Genomic DNA, 14,648 nt, shown 5'->3' on the forward strand with positions numbered 1-14,648 from the left:
GATTTATCGCATGGTTTACACATCTGTTTCCACTTCTATTAACTTTTTAGGGCTTTTGTATTTTACTTCCTCTGTTTGAAATATTCATCTATCCAAGCCTCTGTCCTCAGCTGGACAACTCTCAGCAGCCAACCTGTATGTCACATCCTCCAGGAAGATTTCTTTGACCTTCCCAGGCAATGTTAGGTGCCTTTTTTTTTCTTTTTTTTTTTGAGACAGTTTTGCTCGTTGCCCAGGCTGGAGTGCAATGGCGCCATCTTGGCTCACCACAACCTTTGCCTCCCGGGTTCAAGCGATTCTCCTGCCTCAGCCTTCCAAGTAGCTGGGATGACAGGCATGCGCCAACACACCTGAATAATTTTGTATTTTTAGTAGAGACGGGGTTTCTCCATGTTGGTCAGGCTGGTCTTGAACTCCCAACTTCAGGTGATCGGCCCGCCTCTGCCTCCCAAAGTGCTGGGATTACAGGCATGAGATACCGCTCCTGGCCCATGTCAAGTGCTTTCTACTCTGTCCCCCAACCATCTTGTCTTCATGTCCCTATTATAGCACCCACCATGTGCCTCTTCATGCATACTTTCCTTGACATTCTGTGAACCTGTCGAGCACAGAGGTCTCATAGACTTCTTCTCTTTATCTCTCAGGACCTAACATAGGGCTTGTTGCCCAGAGAATACCCAATAACTATTTGCTGAATTGAATTCACTGGCTTTTTCCTATGGAGTAAAGCTCCATGAATTCATTCAAGGTAGGAACAAGCATCATGGGAAAAGTGTAGGTTTGGTGTCAGACATGCATAGGTTTGCATACTGATTTGGTCAGTCACTAGTTCTGAGACTTTGGGACAAAATAATCTTCCTGAGGCCCAGCAATGGCATATGTTCTGAGTACCAGCACATGGCTTTTCTACAGAATAAACCACAGGTGAGACAGAAGTGCAGAAGAGGAGCACCTAAGCAGGGGCAGGTGCAGGAAAAGCTTCCAAGGGGTACCCATGAGCTGAGGTGTTAGAACAGATGTTATATATGATAATTAGTGGAGGGGTTGGAGCCCTGCTTCTTCCTTCTTCCAGTTCCCGAGTCCTTCCTATGCTGTCTTTTGCTCCGTCTTATGCACCTAAGGTCCCTAAGCCTTATTCTTTCTCTTCTGAGACAAAACCATTGCTAATACACCATGTTTCTGCCCAAATTCCTCTTATGTCCCTGAAGTCCCTGATGTTCTCTGATGTCCCTGAAGCCCCCTAGTGGCTCCTGCTATACAGCCCTGTGATGGCCTGGCAAAACGCTCATCATGACCTTCCCTGTTCTCTGCTGGAATTCAATTGTCTGCTCCCCCCAATATTCCATCAAATGCACGAGGCAGACATCCCCCACCTAGCCCCCGACAACCCTCACTCCTCCCCCGTACTCCACTTCTTGTCTTAAACTGTGTCGACAGTCATAACAGGGTCCTGGTTACCAGCCTGTATTTGAGAAGCATGTGTTTCAAGGAGGGGCATCCGGTTGCCTGGCCCTTCCTGCAGGGGACCAGGAAGCGCCCTTACCCAGGAGAATGACGATGCAGGCGAGGATGGCGATTAGCGCGCCTGTGCTCAGGCCGGCGTTCAGAATGTAGGCCTCTGCGTTGCAGGAGAGCAGTGCCCCGTTCACGTCGCACCCGCAGACTTTGATGGTGAGGGTGTTGGTGCTACTCATGGGCGGGATGCCGCCATCGCTGATCACTATGGGCAGAAGGTACAAGTCCTGCTTCTGCCGACTGAATCCTCCACGCCGGGCGTACACGCCTGCTGTGTTATCTGCAGAAAGAGGGGAGACAGGCCGTGCGCCCGGTCAAGACCATTGGAATCACAGCAGCTCTCTGCTCACCAGATTTGGGGGCACTCTCTTATCATAAAGGTTAACCGCTAGAATTGTTCTTACTTGTTCTTTCATCTGAGTATCTGCAGAAGCCACAACCATTTGGCATGATACGATCACGAAACAAGCTATCTGCATTTTGGAATAAATCTCAGAAACAGGCTCTTTTGGATTTGGTAGGGAATTTCCACTGAAGAACGGGCAAGAGCCAAGCAGAAAATGGTGTGGCCGGCTTGCCAGTGAGAGGATTTCCCCCAGCGCCCTCAGCCACCCGGTTAAACGTGTCATTCCTCCTGCTTAGAATGATTTGAAGTTTGTTGCTCACGTGACTCAGCGCACTTCTGCCTGCATGGTGGACGATCAGGTATTATTTCCCTAACCTAGACTTCACTTTCCCTTCCAGGCTCACACCCTACGTTTTCTCACAGAAAATGGTGCGGCAGGCTTGCCACTGAAGGAAATTCCCTTTAAAGGCAAGCCTGCCACACCATTTTCTGCTGGGCTATTGCTCCTTCTTGAAATGCCACAAGAAAGCATGAGCTTCAGCAATCTACTCTATGTTAGCACACGAAATAGTAACAATTAAATATTCAAGTGTGTGTGAGAAAAAAAGTTTCTTACGTGCAAACTTCGTACTTTATGACAAGCGTTTAGCCAATTTTTGTTTGTATATATTTTTAAAAAATAAATTCCAAGTCCACCTTCAAACCTTACGCAAACTATGAATCCACTCATTAGTTATGAAAATATACATGCTTTAAAGAGAGGAACTATTTTATAACCCTTGCAGGAGATTTATGGTTTCTTTAAAACCCCAACACCATCAGCCACCCAACTAAACATGTTACTCCTCCTGCTTAGAATGATTTGAAGTTTGTTGCTCACGTAACAAAACACAGCGCACCTCTGCCGGCATGGTGGAGATCAGATATTATTTCCCTAACCTAGACTTCACCTTGCTTCCCAGGCTCACCTCCTACTTTTTCCACATGGACCAGTTCAGCCTGACATCAAGAATTCACTTCTGTCCCCCAAGAATGCCACACTCTTCTGTGTGCCTGGTCTTTTTATCCACTGCTGTCTTGCTCAAAATAACTGTTCCTTTTATCATAACAGTTGTACTTCTCAGGCCTCAAAATATAATTCAAAAGTCATCTCTTCACGGAGACCATCCAAGACCTCTCCCATCATGTCTTGTGTAACCCACCACACTGTATATTCGTATAGAAATACATAACCTACTCTTCTGTCATGATTTGTTGACATAACCACTTTGACCTCTGTGAGACTGTGAACTTCTTGAGAATAGGGGATTTTTGTCTGATTCATCTCAGTCTCTCCAGGGCCAGAAACACAGCAGACATTCAATAAATATTTGTTGAACAAATGGCATAACTGTGTTCTGGGAAGGATTTAACCAAAATTCCAGATGTTGGCTTTTCTGTATTTCCCAATCTTTTGTAGCCTCTGCCCCCAAAATACTTCCTCATTGTGTTTTCTCTACCAGCTGCAAATAATTTTCTAAGATGTATTTTCTAGTGGGAAAGCATTGGTATTATAAAACAGTAGAAATTTTTAATATGTTCCATCAAATTACACATACATGCATACATACACACATACACACACAATGAACTTCTGGTATGGCCTGCCTCTATTTGTGGGTTCAGAATCAGAGTTTATAACAATATGAATATTATGACTAGCATCATGGCCCAATAGCTGGTAGGCTTTAAATAGGTTGACAGGATTTTGAATTAGCTCCTGTAGTAGGGAAAAAAAATCTCAGACCTTCAAAATTATTTAATATATTTTAGGTTAAAGAAAATGTATTATCTTCTCTTGGTATCTGCAGGGAATTGGTTATAGGACCCTCCCCTGAATACCAAAATCCAGGGATGCTCAAAGTCCTTATATACAATGGCACAGTATTTGCATATAACCTACACACATTCTCCCATATGTGTTAAATGATCTCTAGATTACTTATAATACCTAATACCATGTAACAGCCATGTAAATAGTTGATACTGTAGTTTCAAATTTTGTATTATTTTTCATTGTTGTATTACAATTTTTTATTGTTTTCTGTTTTTCTCCCCAAATATATTTGATGTTTGGTTGGCTGAATTCACAAACATGGAATCCATGAATATGGAAGGCCTACTATAATTTATTTTCTGTTATATATATACGTATATATATACATGGCAGATTCAGTCTTATTTAGGGATGAGCAGAAATTCTGAGTATTGCAGATGGTGAGGTTTTGTACTCTCTGGCTCTAGTAGACCTGATATGACCAATTCTCTGTCCTTCACTGCCAACATTTCATCCAAAACAACACAGAACAGCCAGCCCTCAATTCTGTATTTTCTGAATTTTGTATGATTGGCATACATTTCTCTTATCACTGGGGAAAATTATACAAAAATTGTACCTACTATGAAATAGGATGAAAAAAAAAGTAAGCTAGTCAAGTAAAATAGTAAGTGAAAATGCAGTCACCTGACTATTCTTTCCTGCTCTAGGCTTTACGTACCATTGCTCCATACTTAGCAATTACAATAAAAATTACATATCTATAATAAATTAATTCAAAATATATTTTCTCTTCTTGTATATGTTTTCATAGTTAACTTAGACTCTCACAAATTGAAAGTTACAATACCTACTCCATTTTAATGATCTGAAATGTCCATGTCATCATGGATAAAAATGAATGTTAAAAATTTAATCAAATTTCTAGGCCAAAGAAAACTCTTTGATATGGGTGACATGCCCAGCAGATGACTTGCTTGGTTTGCACATTTGGTCCTACTCTGTTACCCATAGTGTTATGGCTGGAGAATATGGGAACAGAATATTTTTATTTTTATAAACTTGTGGAAGTCATAATTTAAAATCTATTCTTCAATGTGCCATCCAGGCAGACCTGCACTTCCAGATCACAGCAGGTTGGGTTACGGAGGAAGGTAATTGAAACTCAAACACCAATGGAAAACATGGATCTGGGCATGACATTGGCACATGAATTCAAGATGTTTCATATTCTGAACAACTGAGTCCTCTCCGACACACAGAAACCACTACGTAAAAGCTCATCAAAGTACCCAGCTGACCAAACCATTTACAATCTCTGAGTGATAGATCAGTAGGATCGCAAGAACTTTTCAAACCTCTGCTATTAAAACATGCTTTACATATGGATTTTAAGATCAGTTCAAGAAGTTGGAAAGAAATGGACTAAGGCTTTGTTTCTGGGCGAATACTAATTATCTGCTTTCAGTTGGGTAACTTTTCCCATCTAGAGCCCCATTTGTTCATCTTTAAAATTACGAGACTGATTGATAGCAAGCATGCCTCATGGGGTTGTTAAGCAACTAAATAACATGATAGAAATCAGTGTTTATCCTCTGTGCTGTGCTTCCAGAAGGCTCAGGGGATCCTTCTACCAGAAAACTGAGCACACATTACTGAGATCTTCCAGGGTTGGTGAGCTGGTAAAGGTGAACACAGTGGGTAGGAGATGTGTCTAGCAGCCTGGTTTGGCATTTAGATGGTCTGTGTTGCTTGAGTCAATAAAATATTCCCCCTTTAGATCCAGGTTGTTCCAGGACCAATGGGAGTGTGAGCCTTCTCTCAGAAGTGGCACTTCTGAGTGGCATTTTGGTATCACGGCCTGTCCTTCTTGTGATCCACTCTGATCACTGATCAAAAATAAGTCACTACGGCCTGGCATGGTGGCTCATGCCTGTAATCCCAGCACTTGGGAGAACCAGGCGGGCAGATGACTTGAGGCCAGGAGTTCAAGACCAGCCTGGCCAAAATAATAAAACCCTCTCTCTACTAAAAAATACAAAACAAACAAAAAAAAGACCAGGCGCAGTGGCTTACACCTGTAATCCCAGCACTTTGGGAGGCCAAGGCAGGCGGATCTTGAGGTCAGGAGATCAAGATCATCCCGGCTAACACAGTGAAACCCTGTCTCTACTAAAAATACAAAAAATTAGCCGGGCGTGGTGGTGGGTGCCTGTAGTCCCAGCTACTCGGGAGGCTGAGGCAGGAGAATGGCATGAACCCGGGAGGCAGAGCTTGCAGTGAGCCAAGATCACGCCACTGCACTCCAGCCTAGGCGACAGAGCAAGACTCTGTCTCAAAAAAACAACAACAACAACAACAACAACAAAAAGAAACAAAAAAATTAGCTGGGTGTGGTGGTGTGGTGGCACATGCCTATAATTCCAGTTATTCAGGAGGCTGAGGCAAAAGAACCTGGGAGGTGGAAGTTGCAGTAAGCCGAGATTGTGCCACTGCACTCCAACCTGGGAGACAGAATGAGACTCTGAATCAAAAAGAAAAAAAAAATCCACTATGGGTTGGTATGGTGGTTCACACCTGTAATCTCGACACTTTGGGAGGCTGAGGTGGGAGAATCGTTTAAAGCCAGAAGTTCTAGACCAGCCTGGGCAACATAGCAAGACCTTGTCTCCAAAAAAATAAAAAGTTAAACAATTATCTAGGTGAGGTGACCAGCATCTATAGTCCCATCTACTTAGGAGACTGACACCAGAGGATCGCTTGAGCCCAGGAGTTCAAGGCTACAGTGAGCTATAATTGTACCACTGCACTACACCATGGCTGACAGAATGAGACCCTATCTCTAAAAAGAAGGAAAAAAAATAGCCACTATGGTCAGGAACTTCATGAAAAACAAATCTGGGCACACAAATAGAAATACAAACAAACTAACAACAATAACAAAACCCCTTTACTAGAAACCAATTTTTCACCCTATATTTGACTACATATTAGCTTCCAACTCCCTATCCATCTTTGAGTGGATCCCCTTGCATTGGACATATACATTACTGAGGTTTATGGATAACCCAAGAAAAAAAGAGGTTCAGTGAGGACATATTCCCAGGAAAGTGTCAGATTGGCTCCAGGTCAATAAGATGAAACAGAAAAAGACAAATATTCCATCAATTTTAAAATTTCCATAGAGATTTCCTAGATCTTTTTCTTATATAAAGATTCTAAGAAGCAAAAAACTCAATTTTTGGGGTCAAACAGACCTGGGTTTGAATCTTGAATCTTGTACATATTAATTGCCTGACTTTAAACATATTATCTAGGTGTCTCGATTTTCCATATTGTCATCTGTGAAACTAATAATTTTAGGTTAAATTTGATTCCATTCATAAAGCTACTTAGCACAGTTGGCAGCCTGTTGGCGATGCTCAGTAAATATTAATTCTTTCCTGGAAGTTCTTCTCTTTGAGTGGTTGACTAATGAGGAAGAGAAACTTACTGGCAAAGAGAGGAAAGTGAATTCTTGGAAATGTCATTGTAGCTCTGAATGTAATTGCCTATGCAGAAGGACTCTTCATTCAAAGGTAAGAAAATATTTCATATTCTTCAGTCCTGGGCAATATATTTCCCAAGACAAGAAAATGTTTTTCATGCATCCTGGTTTTTGATGTTGACACCAGTGTTCTCATCCCTGGCCACAGATATGTAACCAGTTGCATGTTTTCTCCCACTTAGGCCAAAACTTGTAAATAGGACCATTAATTACCAGAATATGTCATGCACAAAGTGTAGTGTTTCTATTAATGGAAAAACAAATTCAGGCTTCTAAGTTTTAGTCCAACCTGGACTCCTAATTGCATGCTGCTTTTACTTGTACACTTTTTCATTATACTAATACAATATAAAAGCTCCTGATAATGATGATCTCCATTGTACCAGTTGGGGAATACCGATATAGGGGTTATGATGATGATGTAGCCCAATGAGGAAATATATAAGACTGGCAATCAAGGGGAACATTAAGATGGAGAGAGAAAGAAGACCTTGATAGATAGACTGTGCTGGGTGACAACCCTGCATTAGCCAAAACAATAAAAATAAAAAGGGAAAAAATTAAAAGCAGATCAAAGTGGGCAATATATGGACCAGCTCCTGCATATTGAAAACTTGAAAACAGGAAGCACCAAAGCAAAGGACCAGGACCCTCTGCCCTCATCATGGTGTCAGGAGAGAGGCTTATTCCAGGGCAACGGCATCAGTCACCCAGCAGCTTCCCTGAGGCTCTGCAGATGCTCTTCCTTACCAATCCTTTTCCTCTGTCCATCTCTTCTCTGAAGCTAAACAATCCTCACAGCTCGATCTGATCAGAGACATTCTATCATATGAAAAAGGCCACAGGGCACTTCAGTCTGAGGATTCTCTCTGCAGACTGTTGGAAAACTGAGAATGTAGGCCAAGACTTGCTCCCAGGGAGGTATTTTGTTCACTGCTGACCCAAATCTGCCTACTCTACGTTTCCTCCCAAACCTCAGAGAGGAAGTAGATCTATCTACCACATGAAAAGCTCCCACACACTTGAAGACAGGTATTCAGTCACTAGCAGAATAATCATTATTTGATTATTTTGCTCTGGCCTACACCACTTTCCTTAGAAATGTGGCAATAGCTCTGTCAAGATAATGGAAAAAATATTCCTGTGCCCACACATGCCTGTGCACGCACACACACACACACACACCCATCTATCTGTCTATCTATATATGTACACATAAATAAGCACATGCATAAAATTTATATATAGTGTGTGACTCAAGTTTCTTAGTAGAGTTATAACCTTCAATAATTTCAGAAGTATAGCTGACACACAATACAAAAGGCATCATTTGAGCATTTAGCTATTTCGATTTCTTTACACTTATTTACATTTGTGAATTTTGAAAAATTAATTTTAAGTTTTGATGTCAGTCAATGTTTACCATCTTCAATCCAAGGGACTGAAATAATGGAAATTTCATAGAACATTTTTAGAAGTTTGTGACAATACACTCCTGATGTTACTACTGATCAATGATAAACTTACTAGTCTGTGTGTACACCTCTATTTTCTTGCCTTTCTGAATACCCTGTGAGCTCTCCACCTACCTGTACACATCACTGCATAGTTTGTACATTTCACAGCCCATCGTGACTGAATGTCTGACCTCTTCACCAGACAATACACTCCTTGAGGGAAGAGGCCTTATCTTATTTAGCTTTTCAGTCGTCTTTGTGCATTTAGGCATTTAGCACTGTTGTGTGTGTTGACAGAATAAATGGCTGAATGCTGTGCTTTCCAATGCATCTCATATCAGTCCGACTTTTCCACACAGTCAGAGTTTACTGATTCATTATCTCATGATCCATTTCTAGTTTCCATCTTCTCCAATTCCTTCTAATGTTGCTTATTTTATATTGCAGATTTTGCTTTTGCTAAATATCTTCATCTTGCTATCTTATTATTCTGTTATTATTATTTAAATTGAAGCAAATTTAACTAAGCAACATTGATTGAACTGCTAATATGGGCAAACGCTGCTGTTTGTTACTTTTACATACATTATCCCAAACAATTTTTCAAACTGTGCAAAGATTATAATGACCCATGTCTTATAGGAAACAAAACTGAGAAACTAAGAGGGAAGCAATTTCTCATAAGCACATGGAAAATAACAGAGCTAGAATTTGAAGTCCTCTAGGTTTCATTGAATTTTATAAGCACATAACTGACCCCGGAACACTGACATTATTGCATTCCAATTAAACTAGTTTTTTTTTAAATATCCACAATAGGTTGGTTAATTAGTTGAATTCCATCATAGCCTATAATTAGACAAAAAAAAAAAAAAAGAAACTCAGTTTCTAGACTCAGTTTCTAGATAAAAGAACTTAGAAACCTAAGAATTTTTGTGGCAAAGAGACCCACAAAAAATCAGCGGTACTCATTCAACAGCTGTTCCCATAGCGTTTCCAGACACAGACATATACACACAAACATACACCCTTCACAAACAAACCAGTGTGAAAGAGGCAAGAAGAAACCTATTACTTTCCCAATATTTTGAAATAAAGGATATGCTACAATGATGCAAATTCTATAAATGATGAGCCTTAACATACTAATGAAAATAATTGACCAAGACTCTGATGGCTATAATATCTCCTAACTGAATTAGGGAGCTACACACCACTGTTCTTCCAATTATTGCCTTTTGTACTGAGGAATCTGCAAAACAAGAAGTACAATAAAGAGTAACATGATAGAAATACTTGCCTGTGTGCGTGTGAAATTCAAGCATGTGTGTATGAGATATCGAAATATGCAGTTTGTTAGCATTAAGAGATTTTTCATTGTCACGTTTAATCACATTTCTTAAAATCAACTCTGCTTTCACTTATGTTTGATAATAATTTTCTCCTTGTTGGTAGGGTAAATGGAGAGAAAAGAACATACTGCCCACGTATTTCTTAGTTTAAGACAAAGAAAACTACCAAGAGATTCAGGGTGATATTGACATTTAGGGTCTTTAAGCTAACTAGTTAAATCAGTGACCACATGCAACCTTGAAAGAATGATGTCTGATCTACCAAGAAGATCTCTTTATTTTGTTGTTGTTGGATTGAGGAGAGAGTGGGTTCAAAGATAAAATCTGTTCTGTGTGAGACAAACTGCAGCAATGAATTTTAGGCAGAAAAGAAACATGATTATTTACACAAGTGAAAATGGCAGGGCATTAAAAGACATCTGCCATTTTGATCTCCCAACAGAGCATCTTCCATATTGGAGCAATTAAGGGCGAAAAATACATCCTACAAAAATCTGTTTGGCTATCTTTAAATGATGAAAGTGAAAAATCAGAAGCATATTTGCATGCTAGTTTGTGCTGCTCATAAAAAATGTCCTTAGTTTAGGGGGGAAAAACAGAAAGAAAGGCATTTATTTGCCAATTGATTTAATCTGAGTGCATCTCTCTTGGCTATCCTTACTAAACCAACACTGCTTTCCACGCAAACATTTTGTTGTTTATTTATGTCTTTGCTTGCCTGCTTTCTTATTTTTATTTTTTTTTAAGCAGTGCAAACTCAACTCTGAATGTTTCAGTGCTCATTGATCTGCCACATGGCCCATCTTGGATATTACAGTTGCAAAACTAATACATTAGAGGGTCATCTCATTCTGGCCCCTAACCCTAGGTCTCCAATATAATTTTGTGGAAAAGTAAATGAATGAATGGATGGATGAAAGAATGGAAGGGCTGGGTGATGGGCTACTGACTTCTTTAGAATATTCTGGCATCAAATATTCTGGCATCATTTGTTCTCTTTTAGAATATTCTGACATCATTTGTTCTCTTTTTCACCCTGGAGCTTATTTCATGACAAATTCATTCTTTCCATAATAATAACCAATTCCTAAAATTTTTGAAGAAGATTATAGGTTATGAAGTGTTTTCTCATCCACTCCTTTACTTTTAATTTATGCATTTAGTCAACCCACTTTTCTTAAGTGTTGGGATACTGGCCTCACAGAGCTCAGATTCTAGTGGGAGACAAGGAAATGTATTATATGATTAGAATTCAGAGTGATAAGAAAAATTGAGGTTAGGGCAGTATTCCTGGAGCACTAGGAAAAAGCAGCCCAAATGGTCTGAGATGTTAGGCCAGATGTCACCTAAGAGATGACTTTATGTACAGTGAGACTTAAAGGAGGAGGGATAGACAGGGGGAGTAAATTCCCTGCACATGGACATGTGAGAGCATGACATATTTCAGAAACTTGACATGGTTTCAAATTTCTGAATCTTAAGATTTAAGGTAGCAAGAGAAAGGAGATGGTAGAGGTAAAGTGTACAAGGAGTAAAGCATGGAATGTCTTGCTCACTAAGCTATGGAGTTTCAGTTCAATACATAGGAAACGGAGAGGCAGGAAAGAATTTTAAAAAGAGAGAGAGAGAGGCATTTTCGGGTTTGTTTATTGAGGACTGAGTGAAGTGGGGGCAAGGATGGAGTCAGACAGACCTGTTTGGAGGTCACCATGTAGTTACAGCTTCTCTGTGGGTAACTCTATTCATGATAACTATCAAAATTAGTTGTGCTTTCACAATATAACTAACTTTACTGGATGTGCTTTTGGGGATTCCCTGACATCAGATTCATATTCACTGTGAAAGCCTACTTTTAGGACACTTCCTGGCACTCATTTTTTTATCTTTTCGTGATTATAGAAGGATAGAAGGAAGAGGCTGTCATAGGGAACCTAAGAAATATCTAGAATTTGACGAAAGCCACACTGACACTAACTAGAGAAGAAGCATCAAGGACGGAGAAGGCCAAATCAAATAGGGAAAGGGCCTCATGGTATACAAAAGGCTACTCTTAAAATGGATTTACTGGAAAATCTCGAGTATTTTTGTTGTTGTTATAATAGAAACTCATTGAAAACTCCTAAAATTTTCCTTGGCTGCTCAAGTGACAGAAAAACGTTCTGATAGCCATGTAACCCCATGATCTGATAAACCTTCAATTCTAATTGAGATGGCCCATTGTAAAGCATGTAGCCCTGGGGTTCTGAGATCCTGGGATGCATTCCAATTTTGGTACCAGTTTTTAGTATGTCAGTGCCTTTATCTCTCAAATTGGCAGCTCAATTCATATGGTGTAATAATTTACAACTGTTTTATAAATTATTAGGATTAATTATATATCAAATATTCAGATATTAATATTAAAATTGTTCCCCCTTTAGAGATGAAGAACAAAGCCAAGCTTTTAATCTCTAGGCCTTGCTTTTTCCTCTGTATCTTATCAAATGATTATTGTTTGGAATAAGAGGTTTGAAAATTAAAATTATGAAGTTAATATTAGAATATTGTATTTATAATTACCAGGTCATTAGGTCAGCAGACAAAGCTATACTATCTTCTTGTTAGAATCAAAAAATTGTAATAAACATTAAACATTTATTTTTTAGTAACACAACAACGTAAAGGAAGTTCTCTCTCTCTCTCTCTCACACACACATACACACACACACACACCCCAAAACACAAATCTTAATTTTAATCTAACACTCAGTATGATGTTTAATGATGAAACTCGAGAACTAATTTCCCTGTTAAAGTAATAAATAAACCAAGAATGGCCATTACTACTGTTATGATATAGCACATATCTGAAAAGTGTAAATGTATGCAATTAGATGAAAAAGAAATATTTTAAAAGATGAAACAAATTGCCATTAATTTTTATGTAGTTATTGCTCTAGAAACCCAGGAAAATCAGCTAAGTTCTATCACTTTGTAATAATGCCCAATAGTAAATAAATAAATTAAAACAGTTATAACTTATACTAAAAATAGTGTCTAAGAAAATAAAATTAGAACAGATTCATTCTAGTCTGATATATAAGAAGCTTGGAAGTCACCTCTCCATCCAAATAAAAAAACCAAACAAACTAGAATATTAACAACTTTTCCTAGATTCATAAGAGAATTGAGTTCACAGGGCAAAGAGCTGTCCCCAAATTGGAGACAGACAAGCAGATACAGAGAATCGAACTTACTAGATTAGGAACCAACAAGCAAAAACTTCCTCAGGAACCAGTGCTGGGGTAGAAAAACCTGAACTGTAATTGACAAATTGATGGAGGCCCAGTGTGGAGAAGTTAGAAGCTCTAGGGGAACCCAGTCACAGGACCTCCCCCGTGACCCCCTACGACACACATGCACACTTTTGTGATTTTTACCTCCAGGAACTCTACCTGGTTCTCACAGTGAATATTAGAGAAAAATTCCCTCATGCTATCAGTAGGGGGAGGGAAACAGGAACCATTTTGAAATACGCCAGAGCGTTCTGTTCTTAACAAGGTCTGATCTTAGAAAAAACTTTTAAAGGAAGCCTAATCTTCTGGGATTTTATCAGAGACTAACTGACCTGGGGAAAAGAAACTTTCAACTCTAGGCCATCCCAGGTATCCTGTCCCAAAAAAGGAGGGAGAAAAAAACAACTAAGGAGCACTTGTGAAGTTTACAGTTCAGAGGCACAAGCTTACTAAAAACTGAGGCCCAGTCATAGGACTATGGAATGCTAGCCCTTCTTTAACTTACTGTCACATTGTTAAAGGCTTATGTATGGCAGTTCCTGTTACCCACAACACCATTTCCGTTATGAAGAAAAAAATTACAAGGCATACCAAAAGGCAGAACAAAAAATCCTACAATTTGAAGAGACAGAGAAAATATCAAAACCAGTCACACATATGACAGAGATGTTGTAATTATCCAGCTGGAAATTTAAAACAACTGTGATTAATATGCTAAGGTCTCTAATGGATAAAGTGGACAACATTCAAGAACAGGGGGGCAATGTAAGCAGAGAGATGGAAATTCTAAGAAAGAACCAAAAGAAACGCTGGAGATAAAAACATCAACAGAAATAGAGAATGCCTTCAACGGACTCATTAGTAGACTGGACACAGCTGAGGAAAGAATCTCTGAGCTTGAGAATAGATCAACAAAAAACTCTAAAACTATAAAGCAAGGAGACAAAAGACTGAAAAAATAATACCCCAGAATATCCAAGAACTATGGAACTATAAAAGCTGTAATATATATGTGATAAGACAAGAAAGAGAAGAGAGAAAGAAACAGAAGAACTATTTGAAACAGTTATGACAGAATTTCTCCAAATTAATGTCAGATACCAAACCACAGATGCAGAAAGCCCAGAGAACATCAAGCTCAATCAATGCCAAAAAGAAAGTCCCTACACCTAGTCATGTCATATTCAAACTACAGAAAAATCAAAGATTTAAAAAAAAATGCTGAAAGAGGTCAGGAGAAAAAAATCCACCTTACTCATAGAGGAATAAAGATAAGAATTACATCCACCTTCTCAGAAATCATGCCAGCATAAAGAGAATAAAGTGAAATAATTAAAGTA

At 39.2% G+C, this 14,648-nt stretch overlaps 1 protein-coding gene across 2 annotated transcripts in view; it reads right to left on the minus strand.

Annotated features, from left to right (window-relative positions):
• Window positions 1-14,648, minus strand: part of CDH11 (cadherin 11) — a 179,135-nt gene that overhangs the window by 5,472 nt on the left and 159,015 nt on the right. For both annotated transcript variants that reach the window (XM_032157536.2, XM_032157538.2), the window contains exon 12: window positions 1,544-1,795. In XM_032157536.2, the coding sequence (XP_032013427.1) occupies window positions 1,544-1,795 (252 nt within the window). The remainder of the gene's footprint in view (window positions 1-1,543; window positions 1,796-14,648) is intronic.

This window comes from Hylobates moloch, unplaced genomic scaffold (genome assembly GCF_009828535.3).
Source record: "Hylobates moloch isolate HMO894 unplaced genomic scaffold, HMol_V3 SCAFFOLD_6, whole genome shotgun sequence".
Lineage (NCBI taxonomy): Eukaryota > Metazoa > Chordata > Mammalia > Primates > Hylobatidae > Hylobates > Hylobates moloch.